The sequence below is a fragment of the Sorex araneus genome, chromosome 9 (genome assembly GCF_027595985.1).
Source record: "Sorex araneus isolate mSorAra2 chromosome 9, mSorAra2.pri, whole genome shotgun sequence".
In the NCBI taxonomy this organism is placed as follows: domain Eukaryota; kingdom Metazoa; phylum Chordata; class Mammalia; order Eulipotyphla; family Soricidae; genus Sorex; species Sorex araneus.
Window position 1 is genome coordinate 64,507,082 of NC_073310.1, and position 20,879 is coordinate 64,527,960.

At 62.4% G+C, this 20,879-nt stretch overlaps 2 protein-coding genes across 2 annotated transcripts in view; both read left to right on the plus strand.

The window, feature by feature from the left end:
* PHYH (phytanoyl-CoA 2-hydroxylase) overlaps nucleotides 1–6,636 on the plus strand; it is a 12,741-nt gene extending 6,105 nt beyond the window's left edge. The window contains exons 6-9 of the mRNA XM_055147502.1: nucleotides 278–459; nucleotides 2,210–2,359; nucleotides 4,609–4,743; nucleotides 6,337–6,636. Of these exons, the coding sequence (XP_055003477.1) occupies nucleotides 278–459; nucleotides 2,210–2,359; nucleotides 4,609–4,743; nucleotides 6,337–6,390 (521 nt within the window). The 3' untranslated portion in view covers nucleotides 6,391–6,636. The remainder of the gene's footprint in view (nucleotides 1–277; nucleotides 460–2,209; nucleotides 2,360–4,608; nucleotides 4,744–6,336) is intronic.
* Nucleotides 6,637–14,284: 7,648 nt separating this feature from the next.
* UCMA (upper zone of growth plate and cartilage matrix associated) lies at nucleotides 14,285–19,907 on the plus strand. Its single transcript, XM_004605468.2, has 5 exons — nucleotides 14,285–14,369; nucleotides 14,722–14,787; nucleotides 15,177–15,269; nucleotides 17,180–17,278; nucleotides 19,649–19,907. Exons 1-5 carry the CDS (start codon nucleotides 14,312–14,314, stop codon nucleotides 19,744–19,746), a joined length of 414 nt encoding a protein of 137 aa, XP_004605525.2. The 5' UTR covers nucleotides 14,285–14,311; the 3' UTR covers nucleotides 19,747–19,907.
* Nucleotides 19,908–20,879: the final 972 nt, after the last annotated feature.

The window sequence follows — 20,879 nt, forward strand, 5'->3', positions numbered from 1 at the left end:
AGTCACATCAGCACCTGAGGAAGCCAGCCGATCGCCGACCACCAGTCGGCACGGGGCCCCAGCCCGAGGAGGAGAGAGGGAGGGGGAGAGAGAGAGAGAGAGAGAGAGAGAGAGAGAGAGAGAGAGAGAGAGAGAGAGAGAGAGAGAGAGAGAGAGAGAGAGAGACTCCTGGCTCTGCACTCAGGAATCACTCCTGGCGGTGCTGGGGGACCCTGTGGGATGCCGGGGATCAGGCCCGGGCGCTCCCACGGCGGGTGACACGGGTGTCCCCTCCCAGGCAAGAAGACGTCCCGGCACCCACTGCACCAGGACCTGCACTACTTCCCCTTCCGGCCCAGCGACAGCATCGTGTGCGCCTGGACCGCGATGGAGCACATCGACCGCAACAATGGCTGCCTGGTGGTGCTCCCCGGCACGCACAAGGGCACCCTGCAGCCCCACGGCTACCCGAAGTGGGAGGTGGGCGCCCGACAAAGCGCCCCAACCCCAGGAAAACGCTCTTTTCTTTTTCTCCTTCTCCTTCTTCCTCTTCCTCCTCTCCCTCCCTCCTCCTTTCCCTCCTCCTCTATATATTTTTTTCTCTTTGGGTCACACCCGGTGATGCACAGGGGTGACTCCTGGCTCTGCACTCAGGAATCACCTGGTGGTGCTCAGGGGACCATATGGGACGCTGGGGGTTGAACCCGGTCAGCTGTGTGCAAGGCAAACGCCCTCCCTGCTGTGCTATCTCTCCAGCCCCTCTTTTCTTCCTTCTTGATGATTTGTTTTCGGGGGTGTGGGGTGGGGAGCACGTGGTGCTGGGATCTGTTTCCTTTTCCTTTCTGTGTGTTGGGGGAGCTGTTGCGGCAGTGCTCAGGGCCTACTCCCAGCTCTGTGCTCCGGGGACCATCTCGGGTGCCGCATTCGAGGCAGCAGCCCCACCTGGCGTAACGTATCTCTAGCTCCCAACTTTCTTTTAATTTTGCTTTTTGTCTTTCTGAGCCACATCTGACTGTCCTCAGGGCTTACTCCTGGCTCTGGGCTCAGGGACCCTTGGGGGCTCTGGGCCAGGTGATGTGCTCAGGATGCAACCAGGGCTGGGGGGAGCGAGGCAAGCGCCCTCCTGCCCGACTGTCTGCGGCCGTGGTCCGCTGGCGTCTTCCCTTGTGGCGCGAACACGGAAGGGATCTTGTGGACGTTGCACAGTGTGATGTGTGTGTTCCTCCTGCCGGGCAGAGCACACAGCTGCTTTGCTTTTGTCCTCTGGGAGACTGACCCAGAACCTCGCACTCCAGTCACGGGCTTGGACACTGCCCGCCTAGGACTGTGGCGTTTTCCTTTTTCTTTCACTCAGTAAAAAAAGAAGTTCGGGGAAGTTCTCTATTTCTATGTTAAAAGTCCAAGAACTGCTTCAGAATAGACCATGGTTTTGTTTGTTTTTTTTAACTTAAAAAATAAACCCTCTTGGGGCTGGAGCGATAGCACAGCGGGGAGGGCGTTTGCCTTGCACTCGACTGACCCAAGTCCAATCCCCCCGGCATCCCATAGAGTCCCCGAGCACCATCAGGAGTAATTCTTTCTTTCTTTTTTTTTATTATTTTTTATTATTTTTTTATTTTTTGGGTCACACCCGGCGATACACAGGGGTTACTCCTGGCTCTGCACTCAGGAATTACTCCTGGTGGTGCTCAGGGGACCATATGGGATGCTGGGAATCAAACCCGGGTCGACCGCATGCAAGGCAAACGCCCTCCCCGCTGTGCTATCGCTCCAGCCCAGGAGCAATTCTTGAGTGCAGAGCCAGGAGGAACCCCTGAGCATCTCCAGGTATGACCAAAAATAAAGCCAAAAAACTTTTTTTTTCAACATCTGGCTTCCTAAAACTAAACATCAGAGAAATGTTTGTGTCTTCGACTTGCATAAGATTTCAGTTTCTGGGGCTGGAGCAATAGCACAGCCTCACTCCCTCCTACACTCTTTCTCTTCCTCCCTTCCTCTCCCTCCCTCCCTCTCCTTTTCTCTCTTTCTCTCTCCCTCCCTCCCTTTCTCTCTCTCTCCCTCCCTCCCTCTCCCTCTCCCTCTCCTCTCTCTCTCTCTCTCTCTCTCTCTCTCTCTCTCTCTCTCTCTCTCTCTCCCTCCCTCGCTCTCTCCTCCTCGGGCTGGGGCCCCGTGCCGACTGGTGGTCGGTGATCGGCTTCCTCAGGTGCTGATGTGACTGTTCCTGTTCTAGGGGGGCGTGAACATAATGTTCCACGGCATCCAGGACTACGATGAGAACAACCAGCGGGTGCACCTAGTGATGGAGAAGGGGGACACGGTCTTCTTCCACCCGCTGCTCATCCACGGGTCTGGCCGGAACAAAACCCAGGGCTTCCGGAAGGTGGGTGCGCAGGGGCTGCCCTCCCAACACCAGCGGGCCAGTCAGCACGGGGGCCAGGCAGGGGATGTGGCCGCCTTGGTGACACTGCATGCAGGGGAGCTTGCGCCCGCTCTGCCTGCCTGCTGCTTCCTCACGCCTCTCAGGACGGAGTCGGGTGACCGCAGGACCCTGCCCTGCTGACATATTTGCCGCGCGGCATCAGAGCCCAGCTGTCCTGACTCTAGCCCCCGAGCACCCCCGCCGTGGGGCTTCATTGCTCTGTTAAACTTGGTTCAGGGCCAGACTAGCTCACACAGAGGGTCGGACACTTGCCTTGCACTTGGCCAACCCGGGTTCCATCCCCGGCATCCCACAGGGCCCCCTGAGTCAGAGCCAGGAGTAAGCCCTGAGCATCACCAGGGTGGCCCCAGGGCGGAAACAGTAAACGTGGCTGAGAAAATGCCGGAATCCCCAGTGCGTCATCTAAAGTTCGGGGAGCCCCGTGACCCACAGTCCCAGTGCAGAGATGGGGCGTCCCTGTGCTGGGGGCCCGTTCCCACGAGTCCCGGCCACCTCTCCGCAGCCAAGGATGCCCCACGTCGTCATCTTCTGTTTGTTCGTGTTTCCAGCAGACTGGGCCGGAGAGCGGGTGGGATGTTTGCCTTGCACGAAGCCAACCCGGGTCAGTCCCCAGCCTCCCATCTGGTCCCCCATCGTCCCAACAGGTGGATGGGCATGCCGCTCGGGAGAATACACATGCGAAGTCCTGGGCTCAGTCCCTGGCACCACACACACACACACACACACACGTGCACATACACATGCACACACGCACACACACATGCACACACACACACACATCACACATGCACACACACACCACTCACCTTTCCCCCAGATGCAAAAGGTCTGGCAAGAAGGTCCCTCTCCTCAGGTGCAAAATTCAAAATTTAAGGAGGTGCCGAAAATTAAGTTCACAAGGGGACGTAGAGATAGCACAGCGGGTAAGTGTGGCCACCCCAGGTTCAGTCTCCGGTCCCCCAAGCACCCCGGAGTGAGTCCTGAGCACAGAGCGGAGTCAGCCCTGGGCATGGCTGATAACCATCTGCCATCGTCTCGGCCCTGCAGGGCACGGCTGTCGAGAGATCAGCCAACGGGCTGGCACAGCGGGATCTCGCCCACGCAGCCTTGTCCAGCTGGAACTCGAGCAGACGTGGGCTGCTGGAGCCGGGGGCGGGGGCCGGGTGGTGACTCCATCCCGGGACCGCGGCCAGCACAGCGAGTGCCGCATTCGAGGATTGTGGTGACTGTGGGTCCTGAAAGCAGAAGCCTCACAGTCGACCCTGACAGCCCTCCCGGGGACCGCAGCTGTGGCCAGGGGTCAGGAGTGACCCTGAGCACCGCCTGCCCCCCTCCCCCCGACCGCCAAGCTCCTGTACTCCTCCCTTCACCTTTAGCTGGAGAAGAAGCAGTGGGCCGGGCCAGAGAGACCCATCAACTGGCTGCTTTTCTTTCGTGTGTGGCTTGGGCCACACCCAGCAGTGCTCTGGGCCTGCTCCTGGCCCTGTGCTCAAGGATCACGCCCAGTGGGGCTCAGGGATGGAACCCAGGTCAGCCACGAACAGAGCAAGTGCCTTCGATGTATTATCTCAGGGGCCCCTGAACACGTGGTTGGCATGGGGGAGACCCAGGTTTGAACCTGATACTACTTGGCGTTTTGAGCACAGAGCCGGGGGCAGCCATGAGCACAGATCTAGGGCACCCCTGAACACAGAGCTGGAGGCACCTCTGAGCACAGAGCTAGGGCACCCCTGAACACAGAGCTGGAGGCACCTCGAGCACAGAGCTAGGGGCACCCCTGAACACAGAGCCAGGTGCACCCCTGAGCACAGAGCTGGAGGCACCCCTGAACACAGAGTTGGGAGTCGGTCCCAAACACCACTGGCTGTGACCCAAGACCTCCGCAGATAAGCAAAACGGGCTGGAGCACAGCGGGTAGGGCATTTGCCTTTCATGTGGCTGACCCGGGTTCGATTCCCAGCATCCCATAGGGTCCCCTGAGCACTGCCAGGAGTAATTCCTGAGTGCAGAGCCAGGAGTAACCCCTGTGCATCGCCGGGTGTGACCCAAAAAACAAAATGAAACAAAAACGAACAAAAACCAGATAAGCAAAGCAGAGGGACGAGCTTCCCAGCGGGGTCACATGCTGACCCTTTCCTGGGGGGCCTGGGCCGGGGCCGCTGTCTCACAGGATGCTTCCTCCCGCCCAGGCCATCTCCTGCCACTATGCCAGCGCCGACTGCCAGTACATTGACGTGAAGGGCACCAGCCAGGAGAACATCGAGAAGGAGATCGTGGGCATCGCGGACAAGATGCTCGGCTTCGGGGGGACCCTCGACCTGAAGGTACGCCTGGAGGGGTCTCGGGGGCCTCCCCGAGAGACTCACTGACCTCAGACCCGCTCCCGAGCCCTGCTGAGCCCCCGTGTTTCAGCTCTGGGCCTTGGGGTGCCAGACGGGAGCAGAACCTGGAGGAGGGGCTGGGTCAAAGGGCACCTTTGGGAGGAGGTGCAGGAAGGAGCCGGGATGTGTCTGGCCAAACCCCATGAACAAGCCCCGACCCCCCAGGGTGCTGGGTGTGAGGCAGGGAAGGGCGGGTGGGAGGAGCGAGAGGAGCGTGGGGAGGGGGCAGTGTGCCCTGCAGGTCGGAGACACACCAGGGATTCCCTGAGGCCCGGAACCCGGGGAGCCAGAGCAGCTGTGTCGGCCCGGCCCGTCTCTGTGTCCGGGCGGGTCTGAGCTGCAGCTGTAGCCGGACGGGACCAGTAAGTCGCCTCTAGCTCGTGGCCCTCCGACACTGACCAGGATCAATGGGCATCTGAGGGGGCAGGTCAGACGTGATCCTCCCTGAGCCTCTGGACCAGGCCGGGTGCTCTTTGTCTGGGGGCCCACCTGGCAGTGCTTGGGGCTCAGTTCTGGTGGGCCTCTGGGGAGTTCTGGGGTGCCGGGGATCACACCCAGGTAACCGGTGTGCAAGGCAAGCCCCCCCACCTGTTGTCGCTCCAACCCCCACCAGCCCCGTCTCTCTTTTGAACGTGGCACCCCCAGCCAGCACTGCCCTGTGGCACCGGGGATCACACTCAGGCCCTGTGCAGCCTTGGGCTGTGCGTCACCTGCATCCCGCCCAAACATGCCCAGCGACTGGCCTCGGGACAGCGGGACACAGGGGACAGCGCCAGTGCAGAGGCTTGAGTGGCGCCATCGCTGTCTCCCCGCCCCTGGCTGTTTGCTAAAGGGCAAGCACAAGGCCCAGCAGGCCCATCTGGCTTCACCGGGGTCACCCTGGTGACCCCAAGCACTGTAGCCCCCCAAAGAAGAACTAGGTTTAAGAGCTGGGATTGGGGGCTGGAGCGATGGCACAGCGGGAAGGGCGTTTGCCTTGCATGAGGCTGACCTGGGCTCAATTCCCAACTTCCCATATGGTCCCTGAGCACCGCCAGGGGTAATTCCTGAGGGCAGAGGCAGGAGTGACCTCTGAGCACCACCGGGTGTGACCCCAAAAGCAAAATATAAATAATAATAATAGATAAATGAAAGCTGGAATTGTTTCATGAGAAAAACGGGGGCTAGGCAGGGATCTGGAGACAGTCGGTCACGCTGGGCCGGGTCGGCAGGGAACAGGCCGAGCCGTGGGGGGGGGGGCAGGACCTGGCGGCCAGCTGGGAGGAGAGCGTCGAGGGCATGGGGACGGCAGTTCCGAGGTGGCTCTTGGGGTCCTGGCGGTCAGCGCTGGGGGGTCTCCCACCTGCAGAGCCGAGCTCCAGGCCCCTCCGGCCCACGCCGGGGCCCCCATTCTGCACTGGGGCCCCAGAGCAGGGTCTGTGCGCCCTCGGGGAGGATGGGGGGGGGCTTCTGTTCTCTCCTCTGCTGTCGTCAGAGACGTCTGCCTTCCGGGGAGGGAGCAAGGGGGACAGCCACTGACTCTGGTGTCCTTTCCAGGACGTCTGGCAGTTCCGAGCGCGGCTTGTGAAGGGAGAAAGGAACAACCTTTGAAGGAGCCCTTCGCCGTGGCCCTCTCAGACCCCAGGAGACGGGGCTCTCTGAAGATGGATTCCCCACGAGACGGTGGGGATCTGGCTCCTGCTGACAGAATCAGGGTGTAGGTGCTGGGTCCGCGGGCTTGCGGGTGACTTTGCAGCTTAGTTCACGGTGCGTCTCGCAGAGGCAAAGGCAGTGCTTGCAGTGTTACGAGGGAGCAGCTTAGGTCACCACTAATAAAGCCGGTGACGTGTCGCTAAACGGTGTGCTGTGTCTTACACTGGATGGGCCCTCGCTGGGTGAGAAGGAACGCGTGATGCCACCTGGGCTGGTGCGCCCCTCCCATGGGAAACCCAGCCCCTCCCCGCATGACAGGCTAGGACAATGGTTAGCGCAGACACATCCAAGTAGATCTGGTGCTCGGACAGAGACGCCACGAGACGCCCCCAACACGGGCAGAGTCTGTCCCGACGCTTTATGCCGATGCAGACGCAGACCTGCCCTTGAGACGAGCTTTCACTGAGCGAGATGTTTCCTTTGTATGTTATTTGTCCTGTATTCATTAGTTGGAGGGGCAGAAGCCTTGGGGATATACTCAGCTGTGCTTAAGGGCTACTCCTGGCTCTGTGCTCAGCGCTCAATCCTGGCAGGGCTCGGGAAACCATAGGGGGTGCTCAGGATCGGACTCAGGTGGGCAGTTTGCGAGGCGCGTGCCCTCCCCACGGTCTCTCCAGTACTATTTTTTGTTTGTTTATTTTGGGGTCACACCCGGCGATGTTCAGGGGTTCCTCTTGGCTCTGTGCCCAGGTATCCCTCCTGGCAGTGCTTGGGGGACCCTATGGGATGCCGGGGATCAAACCCAGATGGGCTGTGTGCAAGGCAAGTGCCTTACCGCTGTCCCATCGCTCCGGCCCCTCCAGGACTATTTTTTTTTTTTTTTTTTTTGCTTTTTTGGGTCACACCCAGCGATGCTCACGGTTACTCCTGGCTTTACACTCAGGAATTACTCCTGGCGGTGCTTGGGGGACCATATGGGATGCCGGGGATCGAACCCGGGTTGGCCGCGTGCAAGGCAAATGCCCTCTCCGCTGTGCTATCGCTCCGGCCCCCTCCACGACTATTTTTAAAGGTTCATGGAAACGGTTACATCAGTTCCTGAGTCTGTATGAACTATGTTCTTTCTGTTTCGGTTTTTGTTTGGTTGGTGTTTGGGCCACGCCCAGCAATGCTCGGGGTTCCTCCTGGCTCTGCACTCAGAAGTTACTCCCGGAAGTGCTCAGGGGACCCTGCGGGATATCAGGGATTGAACCCAAGTTGGTCACATCCGTGGCTCCTGGAAGCTGGTCAGCGGAAAGACCAGCCCCGATTAGAAGGCTGGGCCTGTCTGTCCCCCGTTCTCCAGAGGGGCTGTAAGCAGAATCCATAATTGTACCATCGCTCGGGGCTGCTGGGCCCCAGCCCGGAGGGTCTTCAGGGGCTTGGGGTTGGTCCATGTCTCTCTGTGCCTGGGGAACAATTGACCCCAACTCCACGGGGACGGGAGCACAGCAGGGGTTACAGTGCCTGGCTTGGGGCCTTCTCCACGCTCACTCTCAGCCCCTCCGTCCAGCTGCTTGCTGGAGGGCTGCAGAGACGTCAGTACCGGGCTCAAGGGGTCTGCCTTGCGTGCCACGGGGCTTGGTTCATACCATCATGGCATCTGGGTCCCCAGGACTGAGCCCGGAGCATTGCTGAGAGTGGCCAGAAAAATCGCTGGAAATAATAATAATAAAAGGTCCAGGCCGACCTCTGAACTACCGAAAGTCTGAGTGAGCAACTTTGAGGTCATAGCAGGGCAATTCTGCATTTTGCAACCTGCTGGGGGTAAGGGCAGACACACCCCAAAAGTAAAGGGGTGAAATGCAATGCATAGCTCTAGGTCTTGATTGAAAGATAGTCAGCGCTTCTTGTCATGATGTTCTTGCTAAAAACATTACAAATAGATGTTTAATAATAACTAATTTTAGGGGGCCAGAGTGATAGTACAGCAGGTAGGGCGTTTGCCTTGCACGCAGTCGACCCGGTTCAATCCCCGGCATCCCATATGGTCTCCTGAGCACTGCCAGGAGTAATTTCTGAGTGCAGAGCCAGGAGTAACCCCTGAGCATTGCTGGTGTGACCCAAAAAGCAAAATAAATAAATAAATAGTTTTAGAAGTCTTTAAATATTTCTTCTAACATCTAGATGCTGGAGGAACAGGTAACATCAATAGTGACGGGCCACAAGGTTTTCCAGTTCTGGTGGCTCCCCGACCTTTGCTTTCTACCAAATATCACGAAGCTCTGCGGAACCTATCTATTTGCTGAGAGTTCGTGGCAAATAGCATTTGGTGATCGATCACTGGCTTTTGGCGTATAATTCAGAAAACTTTCAAAGAATCAAGTGCGATTGCTCTAATGAGATTTGCCTCTTCTTCTTTACAAGGGGACATTTCATTAGCTCTTCTATCTGTGAAAGTCATAAAGTAGAAGAATATGTCGCCGAAGCTCGTCCCAGACTAGTGAGTGATAGTTCCTGCAGAGCTGGAGTCTAATCTGCAAACAATGACAGTTCACCAAGAAACCTTTCACAGTTATTTAGAATCTGTTTTATTTCACTTTGAGTGATAATGATTAGGTTGGGCTGCTGTGGGCCCCCATTCATTGCAATGACAGCTCAGAAGAGAGCAGATCGGACACAATTAGGATTGTGGGCTGAGAAAAAGCACTGGTAGGTTGGTTAGTTTGGGGGCCTCACCCAGCGATGCTCAGGGCTGACTCCTGGTTCTGCACTCAGGAATCACCCTGATGGTGTTCGGGGAGCCTATGGGATGTGGGGCTCGAGCCCAGTCAGCCGTGTGCAAGCACACGCCCTCCCTGCCGTACTGTTGCTCTGCCCTCCTGAGCGAGTGAGTTTTGAGCTTAAGGATGTTAACAAAGAAAATATTTCGTGAAGGGGAAATATTTTATTAAGGAAAGGTGCAAAAGCTGTGCTGGGGACCTTGGCATTTATGACTTCGGTGCTATGGACTAGAAATGCGTTCAAACAAAGAAGAAAATGAGTTTCTATAATTAAAGAGTCCATTCTCTCTCTCTCTCCCTTTCTCTCGCTGATGATCATCCACTAGATGGCTGTTCAATCACTGTTCCATTTGGAGTCCACTGACAAATCTGAGATAGTCTAGGGGCCGGAGAGAGCACAGCAGAGCAGGCGCTGGCCTTGCGTGCGGCCTGCCTGAGTGGGCTCCCCCGCACCCCCACGGTCCCCTCAGCACCCCACACCTGGCTTTTGAGCCCAGACAGTCAGGACGGTCTTGCTGAGCACAGACCCACGCCCTAAGGACCACCAGGTGGGACCCGTCACCAGTATTAACACCCACAATGTGTCTAAAATGACCTGTGATTATTTAGATTTATTCCACTTAAGGCAGGTAAAGCAAATCAGGTTTCCAAAACCTTTTAGGGGAGAGTCTGATCTACTTTGCAGTCAGAGAACATTCCACTCAACAACTCCACAAACAACCTTTTGCTTTACAAATGAACCTGAACTTGGGCCGGAGCAGAAGTGGAGCAGGAGGGTTTTTGCCTGGCCGGCAGCAACCCAGAACTGCACAGGGGCCCCGAGCACTTCCAGGAGTGAGCCCTGAGCACAGAGCCAGGAGTAAACGCTGGGCATTGCTGGGTGCGATTCACACACACACACACACACACACACACACACACACACACACACACACACACAGCCCCTACCATTTGGAAACTAAAGCACATATTTTCCTTTTTTCTATTTTGCTCTTTTGGGCCACACCCAGCGATGCTCAGGGGTTACCCCTGGCTCTGCACTCAGGAGTTACTCCTGGCGGTGCTTGGCGGACCTTATGGGATGCCGGGGATTGAACCTGGGCCGGCCGCATGCAAGGCAAATGCCCTCCCCGCTGTGCTATCGCTCCGACCCCAAGAACGTATTTTTCAGTAACCCCGAGCCAAAGAAATGACACAGAGAGCCCCAGATCGGTTAGGAAGGGGTCGCGCTCAGAAGCGTGGGGGAGCGGAGAAGGGGCCCTCAGACGGTCTTGGCCCTGGCAGTGGGCGATGCACCCTCGGGCGAAGCTGCTTCTCGCGCAGTCGGCACCCCCCGCCCTCAGCCCCCCCCACTGCTGGGACATCCCATCCCACCCTGCCGTCCACTCCCTAGCTGTTTCCGAGCCTCAAAGGTCAGTGATGCTGCCCAGCTGGCCAGTGGCTGCCTGTCTGGCCGCCCCTTGCCCTCCTCCCTGGGCACGCGGCCGACTCAGGCGATACGGTCATCTGTTCAGGCGGGGGGACGCCTCGTTCCTGGCTGAGTCACCCTGAGCTGTGCAAGTCACATTCCCTGTTTGCACATGACCCACCTTGCTTAATCCTTTAGGGCTCTCTCTCGGGGAAGGAAGCCACCACGGCGAGTCTCCCACATGGAAGAAGTCGGACCTAGCGGTCAGAGAGATAGCACAGTGGGGGAGGCACCTAGCTTGCGTGCGGCGGAGCCAGGTTTGATCCCCGGCACCCCATATGGTTTCCCAAGCACTGCCAGGAGTGAGCCCTGAGCACAGTCAGGAATGAGCCCTGAATAAAGAGTCAGGAGTGAGCCCTGAGCACAGAGTCAGGAGTGAGCCCCGAGCACAGAGCCGGGAGTCAGCCCCAAGCACAGAGCCGGGAGTCAGCCCTAAGCACAGAGCCGGGAGTCAGCCCTAAGCACAGAGCCGGGAGTCAGCCCCAAGCACAGAGCCAGGAGTCAGCCCCAAGCACAGAGCCGGGAGTCAGCCCCAAGCACAGAGCCGGGAGTCAGCCCCAAGCACAGAGCCAGGAGTCAGCCCTGAGCACAGAGTCAGACGTGAGCCCCAAGCACAGAGCTGAGAGTAAGCCCCAAGCACAGAGCTGAGAGTAAGCCCCGAGCACAGAGCCAGGAGTGACCCTGAGCACAGTCAGGAGTGAGCCCTGAGCACTGCCGGGTGTGACCCCTCACACCAAAAACACGAAATGTTCGCTCTTGCTGCATCCTTGCTCGGCCCACACCATCCTGTGTCTCTGCCAACGCCTCTGGCCTCCCCCTGACCGTCCCCACTGCCGGGACGGTGACGGGGGCTGCACGCCGGGTGGCACTTCTGGCTGGGCTCTGGAGGGACCACGTGTGGCAGGTGGGGCTGGCAGCATCGCCTTGGCACGGCAGGGGAGGGAGCAAAGTCTTCCACAGGAAGCAGGAAGCGGGGATGTCTCGGAAACCGTGGCCTGACTCACCCGCCACTCCAGGGGCCCTCAGCTAACTGGGACTTTCCTCCTGGCTCCTGGTCATGGACAAACCCTATTTTTCAAAATTTTGTTTTTTTATTGAATCACCGTGAGACACAGTTACAAGCTTCCATGCTTGAGTTTCAGTCACACAGTGATCGAACGCCCGTCCCTCCACCAGTGCATACTCCCCACCACCCATGCCCCAGTGTCCCCATCCCAGCCCCCCCGCCCCCATGGCAGACGAGTTCCCCCATACTCTCTCTCCACTTTTGGGCATTGTGGTTTGCAACACAGACACTGAGAGCCGTCACGTTTGGTCCTTCTCATCCCCCATCCTCAGGATCTTTCCAACCATCACTCTCAGTGATCCCTGCTCTATTCCAGCTGCCTTCTCCCCCAGCTCTCGAGGCAGGCTGCCAACTATGGGGCAATATTCCTGGCCCTTGTGCCTACTGTTCTTGGGTGTCAGTCTCATTGTATGTTATTTTATATTCCACAAATGAGTGCGGTTCTTCTATGTCTGTCTCTCTTTTTCTGACTCATTTCACTTAGCATGATCCTCTCCATGACCATCCACTTATAAGCAAATTTCATGACTTCATCTTTCCTAACAGCTGTATAGTATTCCACTGTGTAGATGGACCAAAGTTTCTTTTTTTTTTTTCTTTTTTGGTCACACCTGGCAATGCTCAGGGGTTACTCCTGGCTCTGCACTCAGGAATCACCCCTGGCGGTGCTCAGGGGACCATATGGGATGCTGGGAATCGAACCCAGGTCGGCTGCGTGCAAGGCAAACGCCCTACCTGGTGTGCTATTGCTCCAGCCCCCCAAAGTTTCTTTGACCAGTTGTTGAACACCCCTGTTTTGGGGGAGGCCACACCCAGCGGTGCTCAGGGCTCACTCCTGGCTCTGCCCTCAGGGATCTCTCGTGGTAGGGCTCAGGGGACCATGTGGGCTCGAACCCAGGTCAGGTGCATGCAAGGCAAACGCCCTCCCCGCCGTGCTACCACTCCAGTCCCCGGTGGGGGCCCCTTTGGAACAAGCCTTGACTCCCCCCTGTCTCGGGGGGACGGTGGGAGGGCCGGGGGATCAGGACCACCATGAAGGATGAAGCGGGAGGCAGAGACCTCAGCGCTTACTCAGGTCGGTGTTGGCCGCGGGCTGTGCTCTCAGCAAGCACCTCCCGGAGCCCGGCCCCGTCTGCACCCCGGGCCCTCGAGAGAGACGGACCAGACCCTCTCCGGGTCCCCAGGGCCCCTGAGCCACGGAAGCAAGACGGCTTCTACTCACCAGGAGGCTTGGGGAGGAGCGGGAGCACGGCGTGGAGGGGGAGTGCACAGGCCCTGCAGGCAGTCGACCCAGATTTCACCCCTGGCACCCCTCAGGTGTGCTGAGCCCCGCTGGGAGCCAGCCCTGAGCTCAGAGCAGGAGTAAGTGCTGAGCACCGCTGGGAGGGCCATATAGCACTGTAGCACTGTCGTCTCGTTGTTCATCGATTTGCTCGAGGGGCACCAGTAACGTCTCCATCGTGAGACTTGTTACTGTTTTTGGCATATCGAATATGCCACAGGGAGCTCGCCAGGCTCTGCCGTGCGGGCGGGATACTCTCGGTAGCTTGCTGGGCTCTCCGAGAGGGACGGAGGAATCGAACCCGGGTCGGCCGCGTGCAAGGCCAATGCTCCACCCGCTGTGCTATGCTCCAGTCCATATAGCAAAAACAGAAAAACAAGGGGGACGGAGACAAAACTCAGTGCTGGGCGCTGGGGGAGGTGGCTGGGGCGCAGCAGAGCAAGGCCAGAGCGACAGCACAGTGGGGAGGGCGTTTGCCTGGCACGTGGCCGACCCAGGTTCGATTCCCAGCATCCCATATGGTCCCCTGAGCACCTCCGGGGGTAGTTCCTGAGTGCAGAGCCAGGAGTGACCCCTGAGCATCGCCGGGTGTGGCCCAAAGACAAGGAGCGAGACCATTTTGTCCCCTTGGGCGGTGCCTCGTGTCCTCCTGAGGGACCTGCTTCCCGGGGAGCTTTCCACGCCGTGACCCCGCCCGCACCCCCAGGAGCCGGGGCTCCCGCAAGGCTGTGGACTTCGCTTGACCCTGAGTGTCCTGTGGGGACTGTGTGTGGGGTAGAGCTCAGGCTTTCTCCATGTGGGCGCAGGGGGCCCGGGGGTCCTCGCCATGTGGGTGCGGGGGGGCCCGGGGGTCCTCTCCATGTGGGCGTAGGGGGCCTGGGGGTCCTCGCCATGTGGGCGGGGGGTTCCCACGGGTCCACACCAGCGGGTTCCAGCCTGGCTGACCTAGGGACAGGACAGAGCTGGACAGCAGCAGCCTGGGGGTCTGCGCCCCCTGCCCCCTGCCCCTGCGCCCTTCCCGCCGCACCCTGCGCTGCTCTCTGCCCGGCTCCCGGCCCTTGCGTGGTCCCTGCTCCCAGCCGCACATTCCAGGGGCACCTCCTTGGGCACGGACCTTGGAAACTTCAAAACTGTCCCGGCCGGGCTCAGGGAGGTTCGCACGGTGCCAAAAACAGCCCCGGCAGCAGCCAATGGAAGCGGAGCCCCTCCCCGGCCCCCCGCTGCTCACAGCACTGCCGCTCCTCGGCCCACAGAAGCCACGACCCAGTGGCTGGGGTGCCCCTGCGCCTGGTGCTCCCAACATGGCCTGTGGGCAAGTGCTCCTGTTCGCTGGCCTCTCGGCCCTGGGGCTCCTGGCCTGTGAGTAAGGGGGGTCCAGGGCGGACGGGGTCCAGGGTGGACGGGGGTCCAGGGCGGATGGACGGGGTCCAGGGTGGTTGGGGGTCCAGGGTGGATGGACGGGAGTCTAGGGTGGGTGGACGGGGTCCAGGGCAGACGGGGGTTGTTAGGCGCCGAGCAGCCCGGCCCCCTTCTCAGGACAGCCCCTTCCTGAGCGGTGGGTGGGGGACATGCACTCAACCCCCAGGGAACCGGCACTGCTGGTCTCCTGGACAGAGGGGCTGGGACCCCGCATGGGCCATCGAGTCCTGGAGTCAGGGAGCCGCCCAGGCGAGGTCCCTGGGTGCTGCCTCATCCCGGCTCTGTCCCACAGTGCTGCAGGGGGCCGCTGGGGCCTCGGTGGGGCCCGGGCAGGCGGGAACGCAGCAGGCACAGGAAGGTGAGTGATGGGGCGGCCTGGGGGGCTGAGCTGGGGGCTGGGGGCTGGGGGCTGGGGGCTGGGGGCTGAGCTGGGGTCTGTGGGCTGGGCTGGGGGTGGGGGCTGGGCTGGGGGCTGGGGGCTGGGCTGGGGTCAGGGGGCTGGGGGCTGAGCTGGGGTCTGGGGGCTAGGGGCTGGGCTGGGGGTGGGGGCTGGGGTCAGGGGTCTGGGGTCTGGGGTCTGGGGGCTGAGCTGGGGTCTGGGGGCTGGGCTGGGGTCTGGGGGCTGGGCTGGGGGCTGAGCTGGGGTCTGGGGGCTGTGCTGGGGTCTGTGCTGGGGTCTGGGGTCTGTGCCGGGGTCAGGGGTCTGGGCCGGGTGGGGGCTGGGCTGACTCGCCCTCCTGGCCCCAGACCCCGGACAGATCTTCATGCAGGAACCGGACGCCTCAGATTTCCTCCGTAAGCGAAGCCGACGGTCGGCCAAGCCCCCCGACGAGGCCTATGGTAAGGCAGGGCTGGGTCCTGCCCCTCTTCCCCCCCTTACCCCCTTCTCCCTGCGGCCCTCTCCTGCCCCCCGCCCCCTCTGTGTCTACCCCCACATCTCTCTGACCTTCGGGCGGCAGGAGTGTGGCAGGCCCCGAGGCAGCAGAACCCAGGAGGGCCAAAGGCCATCCAGAGGGGCTGGACCCCCGTGTGCTCCTGCAGGCTGTGGCCACACTCCAGAGACAAGGCCCTCGCACACGGGGACAGAAGCAGGGCTTGGGGGAGCTTGGCCCTCCGCTGGCCCCACTGCCTCACGCCTGGTGCCCGAGAGGGGGCTTCCCAGCGGGGTTGGAGCGCTTTATGGCGACCGTTTGGGGGGTCTCCCTCTCGGCCGCGGTGCCCCAGCCCGACGGGGACCCACGTTCCCTGCGTGCCACCCTGCGGGGGCGGGAGGGCTGATGGCCCAGCCCCTGAGGGCCCAGCTGCCCAGGCTCAGGACGAGTCTGGCTGTCCAGCGGGCCGGAACACACGCGTCCAGTCGCCAGCGACGGAGGACGGGGCGGGGCCGAGCGGAAGCCCCCGGACCTGCCTCCCGTGTCTCCAGACTCGGGGCTCAGCCCCCGCCCCGCCCGGGGGCTCTAGAGTCCCACGGCGAGAGACGGGGCAGAGCGGGTGCTGGGAGGAACCCCGAGGAGGACAGCAGGGGTGGGTCGGGGGACACAGGCTTGGCTGTGGGCAGGAGGGGCGTGTCCCCCGGGGCCACTGGACAGAGGCGTGGGGCCCGGCGCGGAGAGGGGGCTGACCAGGGCCCAGGACGGTGCCCTGGCCGCCTGCTGTCCCCGTCTCCCTCGCAGCCTGGGCCGGGCGAGTGAGGCACTGGTCAGCTGTCCGGCGTGTGGGCGAGAGAGGGCCCCTGGCCTTGCCTGCGGGAGCCCCGCCCCATGTCCACACGCAGGGACACGGGGGGGACAGACCGGCCCCCACCCAGAGCTGCCCCCGGCACTGCCGCCCCCAAAGCTGGTCTGTGCGCCCGTCGCTCTGGGAGGGGACACGCTTCCTTGGGATCGGAACCCCCACCCCAGGGCCTCACCTGGCTCCCAGTGGGCCCTCGGCGGGTGCTGAGGCTGTGGACCCCACCCAGCTCGGCTGTGGGGTCGCCCTGCTCTGGCTGGGGGACGGGCAGGCCTGGGGTGGGCTCCGGGGGGACCCAGGCAGGCCCCGGGGACAGCGCTGGGCGGCACTCACCCCCAGGGAGGGTCTGCGCGCTGTGCTTCTCCCCTGCACCCCACTGGCCACGCTGGGGTGTGCGTGGACAAAGGCCTCCTCAGCTGCCCCTCTCCTCTGGCTCGGGGACTTGGGGATGGTGCCAGCCCCTCGTCGAGGGCAGGAGGAGGTGGAGGGAGGACCCCCATCCTAACCAACGCAAGACCCCCGCCCTCACAGAGCTGGGCCCGGCCGTGGGGGCGGGGTGCAGGGCACAGCGGGGAGGACGCTTGCTTTGCACACGGCACATCCGGGTTCAATCCCTGGACCCCTCTATGGTCCCCTGAGCACCACCACGGTGATCCCTGAGCACAGAGCCCGGTGTGAGTCCTGAGCACAGCCGGGTGTGGCCCCTCCCAACCCCGGCCTGGCTCTGTGCTCAGTGCTCACGGAGAATCAGGGAGGGAGCTGGAGTCAGGCGCCCGGCCCTGACCGGCTCCCTGGTCTCTCCTGCCGCCTTCCCGAGGCCCGTGTGCAGAATCCACGGCGTCGCCCTCTGGGGCCTGTCTTGGCACCGTGATGCGGGCGGGCGGGGAGATTCTCGGGGCTTCTGGGCTGGCTCAGGAGCACCAGGGACGCCCCCAACCACCCAGAGGGCCCGGCAGGCGGTCAGGCGGGGGCGCCCCTGACCGTGACTGCTCGGACGACTCTGGCCGCCTCCCCCGCAGCGGAGACCAGGCAGGGGCTGCGGGCGGACGAGCTGCGCAGGGAGGACCTGGAGGAGCAGCGGAGCGAGCAGGAGAGCTACGCGGAGGAGCAGAGGGACGGTGAGCGGCCGAACCGGCCAGTGCATGCAGGGCAGGCGCCGCCCCCCGCGCCTCTGGCCCAGGGCTGTGGCTCCACCCCAGGCGGACTCTGGCTGGGCAGCTGTTAGTGCCCACCTGCCAGTGGACGCACAAGTCGGGGACGGGGCAGCTGGGGACACTCCGGCCGCCCTCCCTCCCGCCCTCCATCCCTCCCTCCCTCCATCCCTCCCTCCCTCCTCCCTCCCTCCCTCCCTCCTCCCTCCCTCCCTCCCTCCCTCCTTCCTCCCAGCTTTGGTGGCCTTGGAGGACTCTCGCCAGTGCCTGCCAGCCTTGGGCTTGCCCACTGTGGTGCGGGGGCGGGGCGGGGCCGCTCTGGGTGCAGAGGGTGCGGGTGCTGCTGCCCTGCCGGAGCCCCTGCCCCTCCCATCTGAGTCCGTGGCAGGTGCGAGCATGGGGCTGCCGAGTCCAACCTTCCTGGGCTCGTCCCGGGAGCGCGGTGGCCTTCGGCTGTCCGGGAGAGCAGACTGGGCTGGAGGCCACCCAGGCCCGGGGCAGCCGGGGAAGAGCATCTCGGAACGGGTGCGGGGGGGGCGGGCACCAGGACCCCGGCCTAGTTTGTTTCTTTCTTTTGGGCAGGGCGCCCCCCCGCAGGGCCAGGAGGCCTGAGACCGGCAGGCGGCAGCTCAGCGTGAGGCTGGGGTGCTGCGGGGGCCCTGGGGTGCCGGCCGCCTCCAGGCTCACCCCGGGGTTCTGAGGCGGCTTCAGGGCTGCGCCCGGCACTGCTCAGAGGCCTGGGCGGGGCCGCTGTGCGAGAAGCAGAGAGAGGGGCCCTAACCACCGCACAGCCCCACGGGGCTATTCTTCACTCTGGGTCACCAACAAGATTCCATTTTGTGCAATTAAGAATATCTCAGGCCTGGGGTGGGTGGGTCGGAGAGGGGCTCGGGAACACTCACGGGGGAAGCTGATGGCAGTGGGGGAGGGTGGTGGGACGTTGTCCCTTTGTCACCTGTGGCGCTTTAACAGGGTGAATGTTTGAAAAAGAAAGGAATTTCAGGTCTAGGGCCTGGAGCGAGAGGACAGCGGGGAGGGCACTTGCCGTGTCCACGGCCGACCCAGGTTCAATCCCCTGCACCCTACACGGTCCCCCCAAGCCCTGCCAGGAGTGACCCTGAGCACAGAGCCAGGAGTCAGCCCTGAGCACTGCCCGGGGTGGCCCCAAAACAAAAACCAACAAAGCAGTTCAGGTCTCAGTCCCTGGCATTGGGGAGGGCGCTGGGCCTGGGACTGTTCCCGGGAGAGACCGGGCAGAGCGGAGGACAGGCCCTGAGGAAGGGCTGAGCCCAGGCCCAGCGAGGTGCAACAGGGGAGGAGAAAGGCTCAAGCGCTTCCTTCCGGTTCGGGGGTGGGGCTGAGCTAAGAGAGGCTCGGCAGCCCCTGGCGCAGGGAGCGAGGGTCCCGGCGTCTCTGAGCCCCTGCTCGTGGGAACAGTCACTGGCAGGGAGACCTCGGGGACTAAGTGCTGGCTAGGGCGGGTCTGGGGGGCTCCAAGGGCTGAGCCACCACTGGGGACGAGGGGCCCCAGCACCCCACCCAGCCGCCAGCTCTGCCGGGACCCCCGAAGAAGCGGCTCTGTTGAGGGTCTCTGGCTCTGCAGGAGGCGGGGGCCACGGGGTCACCTGGAGCTGGCGCAGGGGTGAGCAGGGCGGGGCGGGACTTTATCCTGGCCCCTGCCTTCTTCTGCCCGGCCCTCCCACCCCTCTCTTTCCAGAGAAACTTTACCCCGAAGCCTTAGAAAGGGGGCGGTAAAGTACTTGGCATAACATCGGCCCTCAAAACTTTATTTTTCCCTTTCTTGGCGGGGGGGGGGACACCCTGCAGTGTTGGGGGTCACTCCTGGCAGTGTCGGGACCCTACGTGGTGCTGGGCATTGGGCCCGGTGGGCTGCGAGCAGGCAGGCGTCCTCCCCGCCGTGCTGCCTTTCAGGCCGACGCCTTCTTGCTCTCCGGTTTGGCAGCCCAGCCCGTGTCCCCGCTCACGACGCTGGACCCTTGGGGTTGTGCCTGTCGATTCGTGTGGGGGCCACACTCGGTGGTGCTCAGGGGTCATTCCTGGTGGGCCCAGGGGCCCTCGGGATGCCGGGGATGGAGCTTGTCCTTGTGCAAGGCCAGCGCCCTGCCGCATGCTCGCACTCTGCCCTGGGGAAAGGCTTCGCTCTGTCTCTGGTGCTCGCGAGCTGGGTCACTGCAGGCCCGGGCATCTGGTGTGTTGGGCGGGAGGAAGGACGAGCCCCGGCCCTGGGCCCCCTCCTGGTGCACCCCCGCCCGCCAGAGGCACACGGAGGCGGGGGCTCGGGAGGGAGACCCCTAACCGCGCCTGCTGTCCCCCCAGAGCAGGAAGAGAGAAGCCGCGAGGCCACCGAGCAGTGGCGCCAGTGGCACTACGACGGCCTGTCCCCGCCGCACCTCTACAACCGCCACCGCACCTGAGCGCTCCCGCCGCCTGGCCAGTGGAGGCCCTCTCGGAAACGCTCCTCTCTCCCCCGCCCGCCCGCCGCTGGCCCTGGGCAGCAGATGTGTCCCATGCTTCACTGTGTCGTGTCCCTGCCAGAGACATGAGGGCACGTTGGCACCGCGCTGGCACCGCGCTTGCAAATAAACACGTCCACGCAAGGCCCCGGCTCTTCTCCCGTGTCCTGGGGGTGGCAGGGTGGCAGGCGCAGCCGGTCCGGGTCACGCTGCTGAGGAAGAGCGGCCCTTCCCAGGGCCCGGGGTTCGAGCAGGGCATGGGTGGGTTCCCTGTCTCCATGGTTCGGAAGGTCCCTCAGTGATTTCTCCACGGACCCCGGTCCCACGGCGCTCGGGGCAAGCGGGCGCTACTGCGTGTCCTCACCCACTTCTCTGTTTGTTGGTTCGGGTCACACTGGCGGTGCTCAGGGCTCCCTCCTGGCGGTGCTCAGGGGACCCTGTGAGATGGATGCTGGGGATCGAACCCGGGTCGGCCACTGTGCAGTACAAGGCAAACGCCCTCACCACTGTGCTATCACCCGGTCCCCGGCCCCGTGTCTATATGGTGGTTCTTGGCACAAACAGCAAGACCATTCCCACGGCCTCTCTGGGCCCGCCTCTCGGGGCCGCCTGCCTCAGCTCCAGGCACCCTGGGCACCCGGCCCCGTCTCACTCCTGCCCAAGCCCGCGAGTCTGCTGTCCTGGGTCCTCTTTTTCTTCTATTCTTCTGATTTTGGACCACACCTGGCAGTGCTCAGGGGCTACTCCTGGCTCAGTGCTCTGGGGGCAAAGCCTGTGCTCAGGCCTTTGAACCAGCACCCTGGCCCCTTTCCCAGAATGCTGGAGATACGGACCCCAGGTCCCAACAGACCTCCCCCTGGCTAGATGCACCACAGGCCCTGCTTCCGGCCGGGACGGGCGCTCGGTGCTGGGGACAGGGCCGGGCAGGTGTGTCTTTGAGTGGGGTGAGCCCCACGCCCGGGGTGCTCAGGGCTGACTCCTGGTTCCGCACGCAGGAGTCACTCCTGGTACGGCTTGAGGGGGGGAGCCGATGGGGTGCGGGGGATTAAACCCTGTCGGCTGCAGGGAAGGCAAACGCCCTCCCCGCTGTGCCC